The 24,828-nt window shown below is 42.5% G+C and overlaps 1 protein-coding gene across 8 annotated transcripts; it reads left to right on the top strand.

Moving 5' to 3' along the window:
• Positions 1 to 11: 11 nt before the first annotated feature.
• Positions 12 to 24,614, top strand: pum2 (pumilio RNA-binding family member 2). 8 transcript variants are annotated; one of them, XM_086190602.1, is made up of 23 exons: positions 12 to 240; positions 1,937 to 2,300; positions 9,580 to 9,648; positions 12,365 to 12,470; positions 12,750 to 12,841; positions 12,918 to 13,090; positions 13,327 to 13,621; positions 13,704 to 13,797; positions 13,971 to 14,078; positions 14,207 to 14,352; positions 14,776 to 14,896; positions 15,094 to 15,234; positions 15,618 to 15,920; positions 16,166 to 16,393; positions 16,546 to 16,813; positions 17,332 to 17,461; positions 17,578 to 17,712; positions 17,860 to 17,997; positions 19,517 to 19,642; positions 19,941 to 20,012; positions 20,890 to 21,011; positions 22,072 to 22,264; positions 23,327 to 24,614. In XM_086190602.1, the coding sequence occupies exons 1-23, from the start codon at positions 227 to 229 to the stop codon at positions 23,456 to 23,458; spliced, it is 3,570 nt and encodes a 1,189-aa protein (XP_086046728.1). In that variant the 5' UTR covers positions 12 to 226; the 3' UTR covers positions 23,459 to 24,614. The 8 variants fall into 8 exon arrangements, with proteins under 8 accessions (XP_086046728.1, XP_086046727.1, XP_086046722.1 ...); XM_086190596.1 differs by having other exon boundaries at positions 13 to 240; positions 12,654 to 12,841; positions 15,621 to 15,920; XM_086190597.1 differs by having other exon boundaries at positions 13 to 240; positions 12,654 to 12,841; positions 17,578 to 17,706.
• Positions 24,615 to 24,828: the final 214 nt, after the last annotated feature.

The raw sequence follows: 24,828 nt of genomic DNA, 5'->3' as shown, positions 1-24,828 counted from the left end.
AATGATCTAATTTCAGGATGATATATTAAAAGTAATTTAGATATATTTTTCGCGCCTTCGGTTATGACATTATCGACATTAAAAAAAAATCTAGAAATTCATTTCCTGCTACCAATCATATGGAAGTTATTACGGGGAGGGGGGCGGTCATTATGATGCGATGCTAATTTAACGTTATAAGATTTCAGACAGCAAATGACAGGAACACTGCAGCAGGCTGTTTGGTATGGTGATCAAAAGGTACGTTGAGGAGATACATTTTGACTTTGCTGTACGCATGTCTACGTAGTTCACGCTATTTACAGGGAGGGGGCGGTAGCGTAGGCAAACTCTTAGCTGCGACTATCAAGCTTTGGAAAATCAGCGCTCTCTCCAAGGAAACAAAACAATATAGAATTGGCTTGACGGCGTGCAACAAGAATAGACCCTCTCACGACACGACAACGCGTAAGTGTCTCGTCTTTCTTTGTTCACTTGGACTGCAAAAGCCCCGTAAAGCTATGTTTTGAACGCGGCCGCCGTTGTGTGAGTATTTCCCCTTTTGTTTAGCGGTTAAGGCCCCTCTGTTTGGAACTTGAAGGGGGGCCATGTTGTTTAGCCACTGTGTGTTTGGTTCATGTTTAAGCTCACACAACACCAACTTGGCAATTAGCGTTAGCCACCTCTTGTGTGAGCTACTTTTGTGTAATTGCCTTGTGCATTTTACCTTTTAAATATAACGTGACACAAAAACAGAAAATTGTCTTGTCTAACAATAGAGCCCCTCATTGATGTGCATTCGACCCCCAATTCGTGAATTTAACTTTGATGTCAAGCTTAGCCAACCAATAATAAACAGGCCAGCTGCGGCTAACGTGAGCTGGTTAGCTAAGCAGCTTGCTAACGCTCTCTTTAGTAAAGTAATGCAACGGCAACATATTCAACATACGCTTGTGCGAATAAATAAATTGACTCCAGGGAAACGGTAGCGTAATCCGAATGACGAACACTTGTTCGGTCAGCAGTAAATTACACGGATATGCCCAATCAAATCCGTCTAGCTAGCCATTTTAACAGCGGACTTGCTGGCTATGCTAGCTAACGTTAGCCAGCTAAAATGCTTGAAAATGGGGTTTCTACAACCAAGTAAAGTAATAATGAGTGAATTTGGGAACTTGATATATTTTCAGAATAAAAAGTTACACCTGCTATTACGGTTCAAATCTGCAATAGTTTGTAATCGCTGTTTTTTTTTATAAGTAGCGTTGGGAGTTGTGCGGTATGGTCTTGCTAGCAGGCTAGTGACAACCTTAGCATTCCTGTTATTACATGCTATTAGCATCCCTTGTTAGCCACTTGTTTTGTTCTGATCTCACCCATTCCGAAATTTCTAAGTATCTTATTTGTTCTTCTGAAATTCGCGTCAATGCCCCGTTGATACACAAGTGACGTTAATTTTGGATAGTCAGGGTTACAGTTTACGTCATTACAGAAATAACAATAGAATAGAGATTTTGAGTTAACGTTAGTAATTAGTGAACAAGCCGTATTCTTGCATAGACATATAGTTTGAGCAAGTTATCCAGTTAGTGTTCTTTGGGTATAACGTCATCCTCTCTGGAAAGCTAGCAACAAAGTTGATTTGTCTAAACTTGTACAGTGTAGTCAATTTGGTGTCACATGATAAGAGTGTAAGATTCATTATAAAAAAGACGATAACAGTATCATGACAGTTAAGTGAAATGGATGTTACATCAACTTTTGTATCGAATAACTCTTTTATTTGTATCACATTCATTTAATTTGGCTGCAAGTCAAATATATGATTTGACATTATACAGGGCAGCCCAACAATCCTGTGTTCTCTAATGAGACCAATGATTCATGTCAACATTAATATTTTTATCTCTATTTAATTGATGACCATTTACTTACTTATCATGTTCCGTGTTTTTAGGCTTTCCCGTGGAATGAGCATTCCATGCAGCATCCTAGGTATGAATGACGTGGCCTGGCAGGAGACGAGAGGTGGGATGCTGCATGCAAATGGTGCTCCTGAGGCTGGTGGTGTCAGAGTTCACAGTGGAGGGCCCCTCGCCACAGTTGGGGGAGCTGGACAGGCTCCCGGAGGCCCACATTTACAGGGAATGGACAGGGGTGCTAACCCTACTCCAGGGACACCGCAGCCGCCACTGAGTGGACGATCTCAGGATGATGCGACAGTTGGATACTTCTTTCAGAGGCAGCCTGGAGAGCAGCTTGGAGGTTGCACACCCAGCAAGCACCGCTGGCCCACTGGAGATCCCAATCATGTTGATCAGGTACAGAGCTCTTATTGAACTGTTCAGTGCAAGTTTGGTGTAAACATAGGAGTTTTTTTGCATCTTCTGGGATTAAAAAAATTCACATAATGTCTAAGTTGGTCATTTCAATCTATTTTACTTGTTTAATTGTATTTTGTGAAGGGAAATGTTTTGGCAGAAGGGTTATGTACTCCTAATGTGAAAGGAATACTTGAGAATATTAAGAAATTTAAATTTGTCAGGTGGAAAACTAAGCATGGACATAGTCATGATTTTTTGTTACCTTCTAGAGAACAGTCTCTCTGTCTCTCTCGCTCTCTCAATTAAGAAAAAGGCCTGCCTGACATGATTTAGATAAACCAACCCCAGAAAGCAAAAAATAATGAAGAAAATAGATTTACTTAAAGAAGATTTAATTCAAGAACTTGCACAATAATATGTCCACTCTCTTCAACCCCTCTGGGACCCAGGATAATGATGTCACCTACATCAGCCTGCCAGTTACCAGACACTGTAGTACATCACATGCTTAATTAGTCTATGATGATTTAAAGGCCCACTGTGAGTTACTGGTGGAAATGGAACAGAGTAGTTTCATGAGCGTGTCGTCACCTGACACTTCATGCTTGTTGGGTCAGAGCTAGCTTGGGATTATTTGGGGGGGGGGGGGGCATGTCATTGGTTGTTATGGCTTATCCCCATATTTCTTTTGTCCTTCATACGACCCTTACACACTTTTTTAATGGATCTGCAGTCTGCGACGTCACTGCTGGTTTTAGGCATTTTAATCACTTAGGACCGAGCAATTCTTTTATTTTTTTTCTTTCAGCTGCAATTTTGCTTTCAATGATACTGAAAACAAACAAGCCAATTTTACCAGATTTCCTTTCATCAATGATGTTTTCATTTTGTGATGTGAGGATAGAAAGATTGTGTCCATTAAGAAACATTTGTCATTCAAGAAGTCCAGTGAGGAGCAAAAACTAGCAAGGGAGCTTGTTTTAAATTGCTGTGATCTCAGTTTTAATTAAACAATTCATCAGGGTTTTGGCCATTATTGAGCAGCCCCAGCGAGATGACATAAAAACAGTTGTCCTCTAAAGTGATTTTACATCGATTAATTGATAATTGCAGCCATTTCCATTACTCATTGATTTGTCATAGCCAAACAGGGATGTTTCGCAGCAAACAATTCCATTAGGAAACAGAAGAAATGGCCTTCAAAAGAATAATATTTGTTGTTTCCCTACTATACAGTGGTCGCTTTCCTGTGACTGACTTGAAATAAGCAATTGGAATGTCTGTCACGTTGAAAGAACACAATAAACCTCAAGCAGCAACTGTTGAAAATAGTGTAGGTTCATTTAAGATTCAATGACACTTCATTAGCGATCCCTTCATGGTAGAGAAGGTGTGGTTCACACCCTAATTAATAGCTTGAGGTGCAGTACCCTGTCTGAAGCTGGTTAAACACTGAACCATTTGAACCTGTTCCTGACCCTGTTATTGAACCACACCTTGCGTAAAAGAGTCAGGCTGGATTTCATTTACTCCTGGCATTGTTTGCTGTGCAGTGTTGCAATGACCCATCAGCTCTGCTTAACCAGCTATTGTATGTGTAGGTGAAGTTCTGATACCAGAACTTTTGGCTGGTCATCTTCAGGCTTGGATGAAGCATGGGCAGACCACCCCGTGTTCATTCCTTTTTTTCTACTGGTTGAAATGTGACATTAGCATGTGTACCTCCTTTATATGTCTTAGTACTCCTATCTACCTTTTTGGTACCTTTTTTTTAAAATTTGGTACTGGTATCTATTATTTTCAATACTTTTGTAGTAACAGAGATGTAATTAAAAAAAAAAAATCCAAACTTCAGAATTTTATAAATTTAAATCATGGACACATTATTTCTTTGTATTACCAAACAGCGATGTGACACTGATCAATTAATTCTCTGGTGGGATAGGTAGGTAGAAAGTAGGTCAACTTAACACACACAACCGGCTGCGTAGAGCACAAATCCACGTAATAGATATTGGAGAAGAACAAAATGTACACGGTTTCAAAGGACATAACACTGGGCAAAGGATTGTCCTCACAACAGTGACCACGCTAAATTGATAGACGGTCGAGAGTGACAGATTTTGTCGAGGAATCAAAAATGACTGTTGTTTTCAAAAGACCAACTGTCAGACACAGATATCTTCATGGGTTGAGTCTTAAGGTGCAGTTTTGATTGAGCAACACAGAGGAGCCTCTAAGAAGCTCAGAGCATAGGAGGTCTGTAAAGAGTACACACTGGCGGATGCTTCTGTTTTCCGTACAACACAGTGATAGACATCATGCGGCAGTCGAGAGCTACTGTGTCAGTAGTCGATCCAGCAATGTTCGACTGACTGGATGTCCTGGCTTGTCATGTATATGATTTTATATGGGGTGTTCCAGAAAAGCTCTCCACAGTAGTCATCTCTCATTTGAAAACTGCCTTTCAAGAACACAAAAGCTTCAGCCGGAATGGAAGTTCACTCTTTTGGGGGGAAGAAATATTGGTGCAAAAATTGTGTTCACAAAGAATCTGCATCCCCTTTCTGTAGACCCCACCAGAGTCACACAATGAAAAGCTTCTCTTACACACACACACACAAACTGACATGCTAAAAGCGAAAAGGTTGGCGAAATATTGTTGGTGAAAAAGCAGAACAGATCTGACATAGTATGTGACATATACATCCTGGCATCCAGGACAAAGAATTCTACTGATCAAACTCTACACTGTGTAAACAAGCTTGTCCAGACAAAATTACATCAGAAGATATGACCTTGAGATTTTGGGAAACATTCCAGATGGAGGCACTCAAGGTGGACAACTGATCCCACTGATTGGAGAAAATGGAAGATTCTCCTCCATACGCCAGCAGTCAAAGAGATCAGGAGAGTTGTCAGAAGCCCTTGGTACTTGCAGATGGCACTGGCTGTGCTGTTTGCTTAGCATCACTCTACTCTTAGCTTACTAAAGGTGCTACCACATGAAAAAGATCTGTCTATTGTGTTTAGAGCAGACATATCACTCTAATACAGTTAAAGTCATCTGTCCATCAAGAGGGAAAAAATGGAAATTGAAGGGAATTATTGCTGTGCATCTATAAAAGGTAGTGCGCGAGCAAAGATTGGAGGCAATTGGTGGTATGCTTAAGTTTCAGTAAAAGACTCAAAATTCAAAGTGAGCCTTACTGAACCAACAACTTGTTCTCCCACAGTTTAACCTGACATTGCTACCGTGAAGTTAAAATTAGTACTTGATAATCCAGTGGCGACTGGAAAATCAACAAGCAACGTCATTTGGCTATTAATTATGTGAGTCTGTATTGATGCAGAATCATCGGCATCGCGATGAATCTTTGGTTTGGCTTCACTCCTTGGCTTTGCATTGCTAATTAATGGCAAGAAAGCTTAGTGTTTTAAAGAGGTTCAAGGTTTGCATCTGGAAAAATCTGGAAATACTCCACCTACACTTTTTGGTTGTTTTTTTCTTCTTGCCACCTCACCTACCCTACAAGTCTTTAGCAAGTTTGAGAAAATCAGGGCACCAGGTATAACCTAGTATCTGGCTTGATGCTGGTCAGAGAGTAAAATGTGATCCAATTGTTGCATAGATGAGTTTGGTTGTGCGAATGCGGGGATATTGTACGTTCATTTGTTTTCTATTGTGGTTCAGTAATGTTAGCCTTTTGAAGCGTGATGAAGCAGCAAAATGCATTACATGGTTCAAGTAGAGTTGTTTGAAATGCAGTTGTAAGGGAAAAAACCTGTCTGTCAGAGTTTCAGAGGTTTGATTTTTTTTTTTTTTTTTTTTTTAATAAAGTTGTGTTATAAAATTTATCCAACCAGGAATAAACCTGTTTATCTCAGCTACTTTGAGATCTTGGAGTGGCGTAACTGCAGGGTCACGTCATATACACTCCCTGATGTGCCTCGCTATAGTCACACTTATAATATCGCAGCTCTGTTAACAATGGCAAAATGAACAATCGAGGCATTTATCCACCAGCGCAAAGAGGGCGTGGCATTTTCTGTCAATAATTACGGTCGGCATAACCATTTTTGTTGCACTGTATCAGTTGTGGAGGTGCTTGACATACTGGAAAACCTTAATGACTCCAGTTTGTTAAAATCATTGGCTGGTCTGTTAAGTTACACACAGCCACAATTTAGACATTAGCCTGGGCGAGTGGCATTAGTGTGAGTCGGAGGGGGGCTTTCTTCTATCATTATCCACCTATATAATCATCGTATGTGCTCTGTATCAGTTGTGGAAGTCCTAGAAATGTTGTAAAACTTAACAATGTGTGTCTGTGTCTATAAAATAACGCCATGGTTTATAAAATGCAGGAGCTCAGAGTATTCACACATAGCACTGACTGCCGTGTCAGATTCAGTGACTAGACATCAGGATGTTCTTGCCTCCAGGACCTAAATGACGTCTGAGGAATATCAACACTTGACACGCGCCATACAAATCCACCTGAAGTGTTAATTTTTTTTTAAAAATCTTTAACTGTTTACTTTTCCAGTGCATGAAGCAGTTAGTTAACAAAAAGAATTTACTCCACATGTTGTTTTTATTTTAATTGAATAATTCATGAATCAAAATGAAACCATTTTGACGAACAAGGAACCAAATATAAGCCTCCCATATGTTTGTAATGTATGATTTGGGTTTTTTGGGGGGGGGGGGTGACCGGGTGCATGGACCTAAGCTTTGTTATGGGCATCAGTTCATGACAAGCGAACGTTTTCTTGCTGCTGCTGCTGCTGCTGCTGTACAGTAACTCTTTTGAACACAAGCAGCAGAAGCAAGCACCCTCTTCCCTGAATTTGTGGCACCAAGTGCTGAATGGCTTCCCGTTGCTACCATTTTACTCTATCCCTGCCCAGCACCGTTTGTTCTTAACTCAAGTAAGGCTGTGTCTTTGCCTCATTTACTATATTTTGCCTCCATTTCAACAAAGTTACATGGATTGCGAGCATTACCCACCCTACTTAGCCTCTGATTGGCTAACACTCGTTGGTCGGCCTTATACCATTAGTTGGTAGAGCTACTACCCCTTTCCTTCACCACATATTATGAATCCCATATGACCGTGTTTTTCTTTTCAAATAGTCAGACTGAAGTACCTTAAATTCAACTCTTCCTCCATCTGAAAGGACAGGAAATGGTGTTTCCTAGCAAACTGAAGAACCTGCCACACTTCTTGGGTGGTGACATGAGGTGACTAACCAGAGAGGTGACAGTTATTTGTTGTCAATTGCTGACTCCTCCCAGTTCATGTGAATCGGCGCAATCTCAGAAAAGCCAAAACTTGTCACACAGGTCTCTGTAGACAGCCTTGTTCACATTTTCAAGCATTACTTCAAGTTTGAGCCCCTCTTTGGTCCATACTCCCTCACACAGTCTCTCAATGACAACCTGGAAATTGTCCACAGCAGTCGTCACCTTTGCCTTCCTGTAGACGCGGCTGACTAGTTTCTGAATTAAAATGTCAACTACTACCCACCTATAGTCTGAACACATCAGGTGTTTTTGTTTTGTCTGGTGTGTTGCCCAAAAGGTGTTAGCCTTTTGGGCAAGGAGTTGAACTGTTGTCAGTTCAGGTAAAACACAAGACCTTCTTGTTCTTATACATATACATATATGACAGAGTAAATGTTCCTGCTGTCATCCTGACAGACTAAGATGTTGTAGAAAAATTTACTTTGTGGTAAAACCAAAGATTACAGAACTGGCCCTTCTTAGCTGAGGGACAGATTTAGCTAGAAATGAGGGATTTATTCTGGAACACACAAAGATTTTTGCATTTAATTGGTGCAAACAGGAATACACTTGTGTGTTGAAACATTAGTCTGAGTGTTTGCATCAATTAAACCTCTGAAACTGCCACGTACTGCAGTAGCTACCCTTCGATTCAAAACTGGGATTAAAATGGGGATTCTAGATAGCTTTGACGCTTTGTGACCTCATTACCCAGCCCGTGTTTCCTCCCCTCAAACAACAGATACCGCGCCAAGCTAGCGCAGTAAATAAGATTGAGATTATTACGATGATGTTTTTTTATGAATCTTTTCGTGAATTTCCTTTTGTGTTGTTTTTACTGTTGCACTGTTTTTGATTGTAGACAAAATCAAAATCTTTTAGAAAAGACATCTTGGCACTGCCTGCTTGAATAAATTAGATTGAAAAGAAATAAAAATAAGATCAACCACTGTAATAAATCCACTTGCCAGTGAGCAATTGCAAGGGCTTGATATACAATGGGATGTGGGATCAGATCCAGGTGATGGGCCTAGCCTGGTCTATTATGGTTGTGAAAGTATTTCAATCCCCAGAGTCCAACAGATGGAAACTCAACAAAAACAATATCCCACACTTTTTTTCCCCCACTGAAATGTGAGAGAAATGTGAAAGGGCAACTTCTTTCTCATGTGCTGTATCACCCTCAGCGAATATAGACGACTCAACCCGAGAAGCTGCACAAGCACATTTAAACTTTTCAATCAGTCACTCACCCAGCCACCGCAGCTGTTATGGGGCTTGCCGCCTCTGGCTTCAAGCCAGAAAAATGCATACAATACATACCTTCCTGTTAAACACAGCAGTGTCAACCCCTGCATTGCTGCTTGAACTCATGAACCATTTTGAATTTACTTAATCTAAAAGGTTGACACTCTTGTTGTTCTCTGCCCCCCCCCCCACACACACACACACACACCTTTTATTAGTTCTGTTTTCAAAGAGGTTTTCAGGTTTAATGTTCAATCACAAATCTTCAAGTGAGTTAATTCATTGTGTTTTTTAGGGTTTGCTATCATTTTGCCTGATGAAGACAGAGAGTCTGACTTTTTATTTTCACAGCATTTAAAGTTCAGGTCAATATTATTGCTCTGCCGTCGCTGTCAAACAGTCATGCCAAAGCTAGGTTTTGTATTTTGACAAGCCTACGTTTCACATGAACACACTGAGGAACCAGTGTGTACTATTGTATTGTATAATATTACAGTAAACTTGTCGAACCTCTGACGGGTCACAATGAAGTTATTTGTGCCCTAAAACATGATCAAGATACTTGGGTGGTTTTGCATTCGTTCATCACCCATCTATTCCGCTCTGAAATGAGAAACCAAACTAATGCAAGCTTTTTCCTTGTCTTTATCTTGCACTGCAATGTGTTATCTCTGTTTACACACTTATAAGACAAAATTGGTGTATAAAGTTTTATCCTTCTGTCCTCTTTTGTCTCAGGTACGTGCTGTTGATGAAATGAACTACGACTTTCAAGCTCTTGCTCTGGAGTCAAGGGGGATGGGAGAGGTAAGTATTTTTGTCATGGTTTTTTTTTTTTTTTTTGAGTGGTGAAATTAGATTTAAAATGATGTCTGTGAAATGGCTATTGGAGATCTGTAGTTTGCAACTTTTAGCGCAAACTGATTAAACTTAAATGGCTCAGTTTTCTTGATCATCTGAAGAACAGGATGTCAGCATTCTAACAGGACACCAGAAGCAGGGTGAAGGAGAGCCTTGTGCTCAAAACGTTACACGCACAGTCCATCGTCATCTTCCGCTTATTCCTACACATTAAGGGTCGCGGGGGGGCTGGAGCCTATCCCAGCGTCAACGGGCGAGAGGCGGGGTTCACCCTGGACAGGTCGCCAGTCCATCGCAGGGCCAACATAGAGAGACGAACAACCATTCACGCTCATATTCATACCTACGGTCAATTTAGTATAAATGTAAACCGGAACCTTTGCAGTGTGCAGATCAATTTTTGCTACTCTTGTTTTTTTTTTTCTCTCTGATCCAGCATCCGTCCCATCACAAGCTGCATTCCATTTATGAATGACTTGACAAGTTTCAGCTTCACTGAATCGATCAGTCTTAGATGGTCTTCCTTTCGGATTTCCATGCACCTGCATCTACATAGGGCCCCGGTCGCTTCCACAATGCATGTTACCTACACTCAACAATGTTATTCAGAACCTCTTGAGGACTGTGGAGTCCCTGTGGCTGATTTTTATTTATTATCCCCCCCCCCCCACTGTGTATTGTGTCCTTTTCGGGCATGTTTCTCAGGCTCATGTCCACCTCATCTCTACTCTATCCCTGCATGCTGCAGCTAGGCAGCTGAGTCCTGAAGCTCTGCCCTACGCTCATTCAGAGTTTGGTTTTATCAAAAATCGCACAGAGAAACAAAGTCTTTGGTTTATTAAGGGAGTGATTTAATAAAGCAAGGAAAAAAGAAGCTGTCATTTGGAGATCCCCGGTGTAGCATTTTCCTCTGTTTCCAGCAGACTCGGCGCCTCCTGATGAATTGTTTTTGGTGGGCATATATGAGTGGCCTTGGGTCACTTAGCATGGCTGTCTGTGATAAAACAAAAACCCCTCTGTTAAACGTCAGGCAATGTATCACTAGTGCCTAATTTAATCGCAGCTGTTGTGATTGGGTAGTTGCATTTCAAAGCACAATTTTGATTTTAAATCAATGAATCGTTAAGTCCCACTGTGTACACCTGGTATAAAGACATGTCCTGATGTGAGCCAATGGCAAGTGATCTGCTCTGCTGAGTGTGTTTGCACGTGGCTTCACACCAGTCTCCTGTGATCACATCTCCCCCCCCCCCCCCCCCGTGCCATAATAAACACGCAATATTTTTGTTTGCTACAATTTCATTGGTGAATTTGATCTAACCAGCAAATTCACATGATATGCCAAGAACACCCAGTCTTGTTTTGGAAGATCAATGACAACATTCATAAATGATCAATTTATACTCATCCACTATAGGTAACACAACAGCTTATGCATGTTGGTCAATAATTTCTGTGACTAGAAAACACTTGCTAGAGCTCAGACCTTCATAAAGGAGGCGTGTGGGATTTAGTTTAGTCACGATTGGGAAGGCTGATGATCCAGGGTTTCGAACTTTATCAACCTGAATTGCCAGGTTTATATTTTATAGCATTTTTTAATTTTATGTTCAGTAAGATCATAGTTAATGTAAATCATATCTCCACCTCTTACAAACAGATTTTTATTCAATGACTTTTTGTTGATCCAGGTTTTTTGCCGTGGTATCATTTCAGTATCAGTATCGAGATATTTTAGGCAGGTATTGTATCAACGTCATAATTTTGGTGTCATGACAACACGAGTTGTGGCCATATTCATATTTTAAAAATACAGAGAGTGATGCAGTGGTATTAGTTTTATGTCACTTTGAAGGAATTTTCTGTCTTTAAAGGATGTCAAACTTCATTAAATGAAGATGTAATGTGTCCAAACAATGATAATCTGTGGTTCGAAAACTGGGACCCTCCAAAACAGATAAAAAGATCTAATACATCCAGTAGGTTGCATTAGATCCCCTGAAGGGAGCAGGGAGACACAGAACCAGTTGGCCCTGATTTAACAGCTGATTACACTTAATGTACACAATGACAAGATGTAACTTTGTTCTTATAGCATTTTAAGATTTTTTTTTCGCCCTACTCTCTTCACTTGTCATTTCAATTTGAGTTCACAGTGATGTTAGACAAATGCAACTCATTGAAGTCAGTTTTGCTATTTTTGTTGCATCAACCATCATCAAGATAACTTATAAAGAGAGTTCGCCACCGTTGCTAGCATTGCATTGCCAGCATCTGTGCCCTCCGAGACTAGTGTGACCTCGCTTTCTAGCCAGTCCCAAGCATTGCGATCATTGCTGATCCACCGGTGTGTTAAACAGAAGCTGACCCAACATGGACCTGACTATCCATATAAAACATGGATTTGTACCTGTTTGGCTGGACCCCTGAAGACTTCTACATCATATTCAATATTTTGTTTGCCAAGAAATTCATCCACATCCTCTGTTTTCCATTAAAGACAGAACTCCTGCCTCTAATGCAGCATCATGTCTGTATAAATAATTTAATGTAAAAATGAAGTAGTAAAGTAAAAGGTTTACTAGTATTCTGACAGTTCTAGATGCGTCGTGAATATTTATGGGTTTTTTTTTCTCCTTTTTTTTTGGTGCAATTGCAACAGCTTTTGCCTGCAAAAAAGCTCTGGGATTCTGATGAGTTAGCCAAGGATGGGAGAAAAGGAATGCTTCTTGGAGAGGAGTGGAGGGACAATGCGTGGGGATCATCTCGTGAGTGACTCTTAATCATTGTTGTTTTCACTTAGGTTTTCTTTCTTAGGATCTATTAGAACTGTTTGTAAAAAAAATTGGTAACTACGGTTGGCAGTGTTGCCTTTTATCAGGCTGGATTTTTACCCACCCATCCATGACATGCACATCCATTTAGATATTTGATCACAACTTTTCATTTAGATCATTCAGTGTCTCAGCCAATCATGGTGCAGCGGCGACCAGGCCAGAGTTTCCATGGGAATGGTGATGCCAATTCTGTGCTTTCACCTCGCTCAGAAGGTGGAGGCTTGGGGGTGAGCATGGTGGAATACGTACTGAGCTCCTCTCCCGGTGACAAGATGGACGGCCGTTACCGGAACGGTGGCTATGTGAGTCTGGCTGTTCAAACTCACGGTTCCTCTCAACACTAGCTCACAGACTTACTCAGCATAATTGTAAATACAGGGTGGGGGCGATGCCGACCAAGATGGGAGAGAGAAGAGTGATGCCCAAGAGAAAGTGTCACCCTTTGAAGAGGATAAAAGCCCAGAGATGAAGGTGGGCGAGGATGGGGATCCTGCCAAATCCAACGGAAGAGGTCTACTAAATGGCATGGACAGAGACTGCAAAGACTTCAAGTAGGTTTTTCTTGTAAAGTAACAGACGGTAGTAAATTGCTTCACACTACACCTCCATCTCTACAGTCATCCTGATATTAACATTCATGAAGGTCTGACATGTCCGCACATTCAGAATGGAGCTCATTACTGATAATTAGCAAGTGAATATAAATGGAAAGGCTTAAGGGTTTCATATTGTGTTCGTCATCAGTTGTGAAGATACATGACCTGATGAAACTGATTTGGTCTCACAGTCCAACTCCTGGAAGCCGTCAAGCGTCTCCCACTGAGGCTGTGGAGAGGATGGGCCCCAGTCAGACGGGTTTGGAGATGATGAGCCAGCATCATGCCCATGCCCTTCAACAACAGAACCCCACCCAAAACAAGGTCACAGCTGAGGACTTTCAGAACCAGGAGGCCCAGAACATGGGCGGTATGGAGCAACAAGCCGGCGTGGAGTCCCTCCAGTTTGATTATGCCGGGAACCAGATTCAGGTGGACTCCTCGGGAACTCCAGTAGGATTGTTTGACTACAACTCTCAGCAACAGGTCTGTCCAACCACTAACCATTTCCACTAAGAGGTCAAATTGTAGGTTTGCAAACCAGATTGTGATCCTCCTCTGTTTCCAGTTGTTCCAGAGGTCAAATCCACTGACTGTTCAACAGCTCACTGCAGCGCAGCAGCAACAGTATGCTCTGGCTGCCGCCCAGCAACAGCATCTCGGTAAGTGAGGTCATATGTGTAACTCACTGTACAGTCTGTACTGTAATGAAGAAGCCGATCGACTTGCCTCAACTTTCCCCTTGATGGGATTTGTTCTCTCTGCCTAGAGTCATTTGAAAATGATATAACTTGGAAATATGAATATCCTAACCGTATCTTTTTATATTGCCTAGCTGGCCTTGCTCCTGCATTTGTGCCAAACCCTTACATCATTAACGCTGCCCCTCCCGGAGCTGATCCCTACACTGCCGCTGGTTTGGCTGCAGCAGCGACGCTTGCAGGTGATCCCACGGCACATCTGGTCTATTGTTTTCAATTGAAATGCGTAAAGATAGAGCAGCATTTATTGAAACATGCTCATAAAAGAGCCTGATCAGTTGTGTAAGAATATGCAAATCTTTTGCCACAGGCCCCACAGTGGTTCCCCCACAGTACTATGGTGTCCCTTGGGGTGTGTACCCTGCCAACCTTTTCCAGCAACAGGCTGCATCTACTGCCAATCACTCAGCTAATCAGCAAGCATCCAATCAAGGACCAGGGCCAGGCCAACCACAGGTAAGAGGTGGCTTTGTTTGATTTGTTTTCATGCTTCCACTTTGCTGCCAGCCCTGGCCAGAGGGATGATGTTAACAGGTCATGCATCCATTGTCTGTTCCATTCTTGTGTTCTCACTATCTCAGCAATGCCTCAATGGAATTTTTTGAGATTTGTCACAAATGGTGGCTCAGTAGTTAGCATTGTTGCCTGACAGCAAGAAGATCCCTGTCATTCCAGTCTTTTCTGTGTGGAGTTTTCATTTTCTCCATGTGTTTGGATGTTCTCCCCATTTCTGCATGGTTTTCCTTTGATTACTACTCATTTTTGAAATTGTTACTCATGAAACCAAGTGTCAGGGAGTTATAGCTCAAAAATACACTTAAAAGGCAATAGTCGAAAACTTTGGAAGCTCATTCATATGTGACTGTTTTTCTTCTTCAGGTGATGCGTACAGGAACCAACCAGCGTCCTCTTACACCGGGGCAAGGCCAGCAGAGTCAGCAGGAATCTCTAGCTGCAGCAGCTGCTGCAAACCCTGCATTGGCATACACAGGGATGCCAGGTTTGTATACGGCTTCATAACTGCCAGCGTAGAAGACCTAATTATGTTGTAACTGGCCAAAGAAGTATTTTCACTGCTTGTCAGGTAGGGTGTCTTTGCACAACTTTTGGAATAATTCCTCTGTCTTCAGACAGATTAAAATTTTTGACATTCGACGATAATTTTTGCTTTTTTTTGTTGTTTCCCTGTCCCCTCAGGCTATCAGGTGTTAGCTCCTGCTGCTTACTATGACCAGACTGGGGCCCTAGTGATGGGCCCAGGTGCTCGAACAGGTCTAAGTGGGCCAGTTCGTCTAGTCCAGACCCCCCTCCTCATCAACCCTGCTGCAGCACAGGCTGGTAAGTACCAAGACCATCTGTCATTGTTCATCATTTTCCACATGTGGACTCATGGTCATCCGCTTCATTTCCTCACCTTCCATTTGCTTTAGTGAGTCAAATCAGCGAGCCCAAGCAAGACAAATCAAATTGTAGGCCACAGAATTGTCACTTTGATCCACATTAATTTCCAAGGTGAATTCTGACAGCCAGAAATGATTTCCTGTGTTTTGATGCTTCACACTAAAACTCAGCCTTGCACTAGTTTTTGTAGTTGTTTGTGTTTATTTTTAACTCTGTGGTAATCACCACGCCTCCACTTTACTCTCTGTTCTACTTAATTAGTACAACTCTGGACCTCATCTGTCCTCTCATCCCTCCCACTTTGCTCTCTCTCCTCCCAGCAGCTGCAGTGTCAGCGTCTGGCTCTGGTAACAACATGTCTGGTCCTCCAGCCAACGGGCTGTACCGCTCCATGCCTCAACCCCAACCTCAGCCTCAGCAGCAGCAGGCTCCCCCACCTAGCAGCGGCCTGCCGTCTAGTTCCTTCTACGGCTCTGGATCAGTCCCCAACACATCTCAGAGCAGTTCCCTGTTCTCGCACACCTCTGCTGCCCCTCCACCAAGCTCCTCTCTGGGCTTTAGCAGTACCGGTGGCTCCCTTGGTGTGGGCCTGGGCTCTGCTCTTGGAGGCTTCGGCTCATCTGGTCAGTGGCTAATCCACAAGTTTCATTTGAAGAGAAATGTTTGATTTTGTTTTTTCTGGAGACTTTTGCTGACATTGTTTGATATTCCTGTGATGCTTTTGTGATTTGGCTATTACATAAAATTTATTTTTGTATCTCCTGCAGTAAATTCTCCCTTTTACTTTTGGGTGATAAGTGATTCTGTCTTCTCTGACTCTTAACACCCCCCCTTTTTTTTTTTCTTTCTCCTTTAATTTTCTTTATAGTATCCAGCTCTACCAGTAGCAGTGTGTCTCGCAGGGACTCCCTGTTGGCTAGTTCTGACCTATACAAGCGTGGCGGCAGCAGTTTAACTCCTATCGGCCAACCCTTTTACAATAGCTTGGGGTACTCCTCTTCACCCAGCCCCATCGGTCTCACACCAGGCCACTCCCCTCTCACCCCTCCACCCTCTCTACCGTCTTCTCATGGTTCCTCCTCCAGCCTTCACCTAGGTAAATGCAAAATAATGGAAAACATGTGGCTCTAATACACACTCCCCAGGCGTATATATTATGTTAATTGTTGGAATTTGTTCCTCATGTGAGTTGGTGAACAAACATGTTTCACTTTTACATTTTGCGCTATGATCGTTCTATAACCCTAGGTGGCCTGACGAATGGCAGTGGGCGTTATATCTCTGCAGCACCGGGAGCTGAAGCCAAGTACCGGAGCACTGGCGGGACATCCAGTCTGTTTAATTCCAGCAGCCAGCTTTTCCCACCATCTCGGCCCCGCTACAGTCGCTCTGATGTCATGCCGTCCGGGCGCAGCCGTCTACTGGAAGACTTCAGGAACAACCGCTTCCCAAATCTACAACTCCGGGATCTGCCAGGACATATGGTGGAGTTCTCTCAAGACCAACATGGATCCAGGTTGCCGTGTGATGCTTTTTGTCTTTAACCATCATTTTTTGAGGATGATTCTACTTCTGTAGTAATTCCCTGTTATTGTAACGAAATAGTCTCTTAAACGCTTCTAGCTGGGTGTTTTTAAAAGTGCACCTGGAATATTCAGCTTGTAGGAAACACTGGTGGATAAACTACAAAGTGTAATATTATATTTATAATACTTTTGTTCCTAGTTCATCTAATCTTAACCCCTTTTAATTTTGATTGCCAATCATTTAGGGGTTACAATTTATGAATAATTGAAATACTAGGATTATTTCCCTCTCATAAATGTCCTGCGGCTGTGTTCAAGCATGTACAAGAACCCACAAAATCTGTTTTCACAAATCTCTGTGCAAATTCTTCAGACATAAATTTAAGCTTAGTTTGAAACTGCTGGTTTTCTAGCGTTCCAACACCTGAACACAGTGTACGTTTGAGTTGGCAGTCTGGAATCTGGCATATTTCTTAGTTAAGCCTTTACTTTAATTCTGTTCTTGTAGATTTATCCAGCAGAAGCTGGAGAGGGCCACTCCTGCTGAAAGGCAGATGGTGTTTGGAGAGATTCTGCAAGCGGCATACCAACTGATGACTGATGTGTTTGGGAACTATGTCATCCAAAAGTTCTTTGAGGTTGGGACTGCCAAACTTAATCCTGGCATCATTTCAGTAACAGCACAAGATAAAGAAGAGAAGTGACAATGTTCCTTAGCATGTGTACATTCGACGTGATGTTTTCCCTCTTGCAGTTTGGAAGCGCAGACCAGAAACTGGCTTTGGCATCACGCATCCGTGGTCATGTCCTACCGCTGGCTTTGCAGATGTACGGTTGCAGAGTGATTCAGAAAGCCCTGGAGTCGATTTCATCTGACCAGCAGGTAATTGTAAGTGCGATTTCTCCTCTTTCAACATTTTCGCTTAGTTTATTTTTATTGGCATGTTCTTATCCATCCACCACACTGAAGTCATAGATTTCAACACAGTGACATATTTGAATTGGTTCCCCCTGTTCCCTCAATTCTGAATTCCAGAGTGACATTGTTCGGGAACTGGATGGCCATGTGTTGAAGTGTGTGAAAGACCAGAATGGGAACCATGTGGTGCAGAAGTGCATCGAGTGTGTTCAGCCTCAAGCCCTGCAGTTCATTATAGATGCCTTCCAGGGCCAGGTGGGTTTATTATGAGCTATGAATGACTCTGCTTCAAGTCATTGTCTATATATTCTCCTGTTCAGTTTGGTGGAAATGTAACTGCAGGTCAGATATCCATTAGTTACAGACCACAATCTCTAGTCTAAGAACTCTACATAAATCCGTAAAAAAAATTGTTTTATCCAGTAATACTGTATAGCAAGTACATGATCAGTTTCTCCTGCTCTACGCATGACAGCCCAGCCCTCCGGGCATACAAGATAACAAACTGCTAAATGAATACCTCATTGTATTAGAAGAAATGAGGCAACAGCAAATCATTGTGGGTTGTCCTCCTCACCTCCCACCCCTTTAGATCCTAATTTAGATCATTTTAAATGCAAGTCCATGATCCTTGTTAAAATGAGACATACACTCACTGAAGAAAACTTTGTCTGTGAAATACTGTAGATGCATGTTTCCCACTTTAAAACTCATCTTAGAAACCCACACAGCTGCACAAAGCACAGACGGAGCCAGTATAACAGGTACAAACACCTGTCAACACACACGCCCAATTCAGAGTCCCTGGGTTCACATGCACAGTTACAGTCCAACTATAGTTGCAGCTAGAATGAGGGGGGAAAAAAATTGTTCATACAGCAAAGCATTTCCACCTCCTGAACAATAGGTGGTGCTACAGCTGGTTGAAATCTGGATTTCCTCCAGCTCACCTAGCTTACCAAATGAGTTGGCGGTATAGGTGTCCCAACTCCTGAAACCAAGACAGCATGAAGTTTGTTTCCTCTCCTGTCTAGACAGGTTAACGGGTGAAACGCAGCAGTAGGATCGACAGAGCATATGCAAAACACGAGGCTAGTTTGGGACAGATCCCAGCTCACCCAATGGTCAGCACGGTGCAGCGGATCGACATGAGTGTTGGAATGCATTAATGTGATGTGTTCTGTAATCCAACACAGTCCTCGCACTCGTGTCTCTCTCCCCAGCTCTCAGTCACGCTTAGGTTCTCCACTGTTGATTTTCTACAAGGTCTCAACTCTCGTGAGATCTCAGAGAGTTGGTCTGAAACAAACCAAAACAGATATTTCTCCCTTCTATTATGTTGTCAGTCAATTATGATAACAACCTGAGCCCATCGTTGAGGGGGGAAATAGAGCACTCTCCCTGGGTGTAATATGATGATAGCCAGTAGCCCATTGGATTATATTGTAGTGTGGTCTTGGGCCACAGGCAGCTCTGTCGTTGCTCCATACTGGAACAATTTCCATAATGTTCATCATTTAGTTAAAAAAACAGTTAGGAAAACAGGGTCCAGAATTTCCCTTTTAAAACAGACTTTTCCCCTTCCTTACAGAAAATTGTCTCGTGAAAAGTTCCCAACAGTGACGCCATGTTTGTCTCTCTTGGCACTCAGTCGTCTGTAGATGAACTGTCATAGTAATCATCTAAAATTGTCTTTATCTTGATCAGAGTTGACCATAAACATTAGCACAGGTAACTTATATTGTCCTCCTCTTGCTGTTGCCTACTCCTGCAGGTGTTTGTGCTGTCCACACACCCTTACGGCTGCAGAGTCATCCAAAGGATTTTGGAACATTGCACCCAGGAGCAGACTCTGCCCATCCTTGAAGAGCTACATCAGCACTCCGAACAGCTGGGTCAGGTGAGCACATCTGTCTCCAATCGGTTTCTTGTAAAAGCCAAGAATGATCACTGATGTTTTTTGTTTTTTTTTTTTTTGTTTGGGTTCCCCCCCTCCCCCGTTTGCTAAATGTGGTTGTCTTGTGTATTTGCATGTCTCCCTCATGTTTGATCGTTTCATATTTTTAGCCTGTCATTGTGCCTGTGTAGTCATACTCTTGGAAGTGTTAAGAATAAGTGTAATTGTACTGTTAGCTGTCATTACATCTGACGTGTGATTATTTATACATCCACCCTGCCCCCTCACTTATTCCATCTAGAAATATCAAGGCGTATCATTGGAGATGACACCCAAAACATATTATACAGTGTCCCGCGATGCACTGTTCAAGGTCAGAGCAATTTGCCTCTCTCTTGCGGATTTCCCCGTGCTTCCTTCCTCTGTCTTCCCCCTTTTTTTGACTCTCTCTTTTGTAAAAAATCTGATATAACTTTTAGATAGATCTCCAACTCCCAACTTTTATGGGGCCTTCCTCTAACCTACTTAGCCACCTTTTTTCTTTTTCCTCTTTTCCCCTTTCTTGCTTCATGCAACAGAGGAATCACAAGGTTTCCCTGCTGTCTGATGATCCCTCCTCTTTGCCTACAGCATCACCTAATCAGTCTGCTCTGTCACATTCCTAATTTATTTACAATTGTTTGATAGAAGCTCCCCAAGATGGTGAAAGTTTTTGGACCACTTGACCTTGAGGACTTGACTGTAGGTTAAGCTCTCGAGCAAAATCGGACAGGTTAAAGAGATTGACGAGAAATGCATTTGAAGGCAAATTCTAAAAGATTTAGGTGGAGAACACATTACCTACCCAACAAATGACTACTTTCACAGCATAAATTCAGAGTATTGTTATTTGTTGCACGGTTAGGTGAGTCCTTGTCTCCATCTTATCACACTAAAATTACACCCATAACTGTCTATCACCCATTTCTGAAGGGGCAGAGATGCTATTGGTTGTGTTGCCTGGTCAGTAATCCTACCAACCAGCAGCATCTGTTTTGTCTGACCTTCCGCAGTGATGACGTAATGGTACTTGTAAGACTACAAATGGAGGTGTCTCTCATTCATCTACCTCTCATTGTTGGAGATGCATGATTATCTCACACCAGTTAAGTCCAGCTGTGACACGTAGTGCATGAGTTACCACAGTAAAAGTATTCCTCTTGGAAATATTGCAATGTTCTTCGTGCTCACTCGCTCTCTGCCCCCTGCAGGATCAGTACGGTAACTACGTCATTCAACATGTTTTGGAACACGGCAGACCCGAAGACAAGAGCAAGATAATCGCAGAGGTTCGCGGGAAGGTTCTTGTCCTGAGCCAACACAAATTTGCAAGGTACTCCCGAGATTTAATGCTGCAGTGGAGGTGAAGGCCGCCTACTTTTGTACTTGTTAAACTACCCGAATGTTGTTGCTGTTGAAACTTCGAGTCTCAACATCAACCACTGTCATCACTGTGCACTACACTTCTCAGATGGATACGGCAGTAAAAGCCCATCACACTGACACACAAACGAGGAACCTAATGAAGGGTCCACTCTTAACACCAGACACTGACTGGAAGAGTCAGCTGGCAGTGCCTCGTTTTTAGCCACATTCATCGACACTGGAAATAGGCGCCGTAAACACCGTTATTACACACATGACTATGCATGCACGACATTTGACGCTTTTCCTGATATCACACATTCAGATATTTGTCATTATCTGTACAAAAACAAGTTCACCCGACATTTGTATGTTCTGAATAACAGAAAACACATGTAAACATTGTAAATTCCAAAAAAAAAAAAAAAAATTTCCGCAAGTCATCAGGAAAAGCCCCGAAACTGCATATTTTCCCAAGCAGATGACAAAAGCGACTGAAGCAAAACTGGTCAAACACTGATGATATGATTTATTTAGGAAAAATAGAGAGATAAGGCGGTGGAACGATTGAAAGAGCAGACCGGGTGACAGGAAATGAGGAGAATAAATTATTTAAAGAGAAAAGACAAGATGAGCTGTGAATGCTCAGCTACTAAACTGTGTAATAAATACTCTTGACTCTTAAACAGGAAATGAATTCTTCAGTACAGTACTCGGTACAGCTTTCACCAGAACTGGCCTCATGAATAGATTTGATTCACTCCGATCATCCTGAAAGGGCAAAAAAAAAAAAGAAAGACAAATCAAATCTTTTCATGTTTTTGTAAAGTTTTAGGCCTTCTACACATTTGTTTATTGGCCAAGGAATAAAACAGCAAACTTCCTCATCCCCTGCTGCTCTCCAGCCTACCACAGCTAGAATGCAAACAAAAGAAAACATTGAGCAAATGAACCATGTTCTCTGGCTGCTCACTTCGAGTTAATTTGTCTGTTTTGTAGTAAATGCAGCCTCTCTGTTTTGTGTTCAGTAATGTCGTTGAGAAGTGTGTGATCCACTCTTCGCGGGCTGAGAGAGCGCTGCTGATAGACGAAGTGTGCTGCCAGAAAGATGGACCTCACAGCGCCCTCTACACCATGATGAAGGACCAGTACGCCAACTATGTTGTCCAAAGAATGATCGACATGGCAGAACCTGCTCAGCGTAAAATCATCATGCACAAGGTCAGTACATCAGTAAATGCCTCCTGCTTTGTTCGGTCATCCAATGATGATGTATCTGTTTGGTCCCTAAAACGCATGAAACCGCCAGTCACGTCAAATTCTTTAAAACAGTCCCGTCCAAAAACCGCCATTTTAGATTGACGCAAAGTCAGCCAGACTGAGCGTGGGCTCGCACAGACCTTGCGCTTCCACCACAAAACGTCAGCAGTTTCACGGCAGAAAGTTGGAAGCCGTTACATTTTTAGTGAATGTGGGAGGCTCCCATTTCCTAGAAATAATGTCAATTCCGTGATGTCAGTTTTGTGATTCTCTGTGACGCGTCGTGGTCTCGTGTGCATTCATGTGAAATCAATGAAGACGGCAAACCCATCTCATTCAACTTCATGAGATTTTTACAATCTTGCAGTTGCAAAAGTTTGCGACTTACTTTTTTGCTTCCAGTATTGGTGTTCGGGACATCGTTTTTATAATGAACCACTGGTGTTGTTTAGAAAGCATCTTGAGAAAAGCAGCTGAACAATTAAGCCTATTTGACGAGAATAATCACTCAAAAAAACAAGACCAGCTCCTGGAATCCTGGAGGGACTGTTTAGAGGGGAACTGTTGTTATGCAAGGGTCTGTGGTTCACGCTGGTATTTTGATTTGTTTATGTGGCATAAAATACATGAGTAATACCACCCTTGGGAATTTTGAATCTTTTTTTAAAGCTTTTTTTTTTTTAACAAAAAAAAAGTGACTGCTGACAAGTGGCTAAACACGACTGTAAATGTCATCACACGGATCATGTAGAAGGATGAAGCTGGTGATGGTGACGCGCAGGTGCTGCTCGTAGCCAATATTGGGGAAACGAAAGTCTTTAAATCAGACTTTCGATGGCCACAGAGCTTCCTCTCTGCAATACTCCAAACTCTGATTAACCAGCCCCCTGGCTTTCTGTTGTCGTTCACCCACGACAGTTTGCGGCGCTCTGAAAGTCCCCTTCATGATATTCACGAATCTTAATAATGTCGCAACAGCCGTAATTGTGACCTTTGCCCTCTCCCCCTGGTCCTGATCCTCAGATCCGGCCTCACATCGCCACTCTGCGTAAGTACACCTACGGGAAGCACATTCTTGCCAAGCTAGAAAAATATTACATGAAGAGTGGATCTGAACTGGGTCCCATCGGGGGCCCTACAAATGGCCTCATGTAGGCCTGTCGACACCCTGGGTCCCCAGAAGAAGAGGAAGAGGAGGAGGAGGAGGAGGAGCCCCGAACCCCCCTGTTCTGTGAGAGATGCTCCTTAGCCATAGGGGTTATAGCCTTTAACACCCTCTGTCCACCAAGTTTCGGGGGAATTACCAAAAAGAAAAGACAAGTCAACTTCACCTAAGAACGCTGTGACAACTGAGCCCTGCCACTCTGCCCCCCCTGGTGCTGCCCCCTACCCACCCGCTCACCCCGCCCCTTTCAGTGTGGCCCCCCCAGGGGACGCACAGTCAGCAGGCCCATTTTCCTGGGTAAAGCACAAGCCCATTGTTAATGATGTAATTGATGTATTTGACTGGTTTTCATATGATCTTGTACATTTAGTTTTTTACCTTGTAAATTCTGTGTAGAAAAGAAGAAAAAAAACATTTGCTGAAATTTACAATTCTTACAATTAACACCAGCAAGTGACTTTCTAAGGCTAAACTGAGTGATCCTTTTAAAAAGAGAAAAGAAACAAACACACAACTCCATTTGCTTTTATAACCAGACTTACCACAGTATGTCAGCTGTTCTAATTAAGTCCAGGTAATTGAATATTATATTTGTACACGATCCCATGCACACGTAGTGTCCTGCCATGCCAAAGCAGCTGATGGATTAGTTTTACAAATAACCGCGCATAGTAACGGACGGATCTCAAAGGCCTCCGTCCACAGGGGAGTACTATGTGTCAGGTGCCATATTCACCAAGACGTCTAGAAGAGCAGTTTTTAGCGACTTCGGGGATCGGCGCGTCAGTCATGGCGCAGTAGTGTTTTACGATGGTGGCTTTTTCTTGCCTTTTTTTTTTTTTCTTCTTCTTCTTCCATGGCCTCCTTTTTCCAAGCCAAGCGGATGACGGTTGGCCAGCAGCTAGCAGTCCCAATAGTTTTGGTACTAAATTTTCCAGACCGACTTTAAGCGGAGGCGTTTCATCTACTGACCCCCCCCTCCCCCCCTCCCCTCCCACGTGAGCTGTTATGACTCTTCCATCATCCAGGTTCTATCAGGTACTCGGGTTTTATGCAAGATAAAAAGTTACCGTTAACTTATAGAAGCAGAGTATGAGGTTTGGTTGTACAGTGGGCGTGTAATCTTCACATGAAATGACTGTAGTTATTTGGGGGGGGGGGGGGGGGGGGGCGGGTATGCGTTGGCATGCTGTGACAGGTTTTTTTTTTTTTTTTTTTTAATCCAAGGAATGATTTTGTTTTTTTCCTTTATCATGTTTAGTGTAACATCTGTCTTGTAGTTTTTGAGATGAACACTGCCCTAGCAGACTTTATGTACTGAATAATCATCTCTTGCATAAAAGTAGTTTAGCGATGTGTA

This window comes from Aulostomus chinensis, chromosome 20 (genome assembly GCF_037954235.1).
Source record: "Aulostomus chinensis isolate RoL2024-O1b breed Wild chromosome 20, RoL_Achi_v1.0, whole genome shotgun sequence".
NCBI lineage: Eukaryota > Metazoa > Chordata > Actinopteri > Syngnathiformes > Aulostomidae > Aulostomus > Aulostomus chinensis.
The sequence above is the reverse complement of the archived record's forward strand: the minus strand, read 5'-3'. Positions and strand labels throughout refer to the sequence as shown.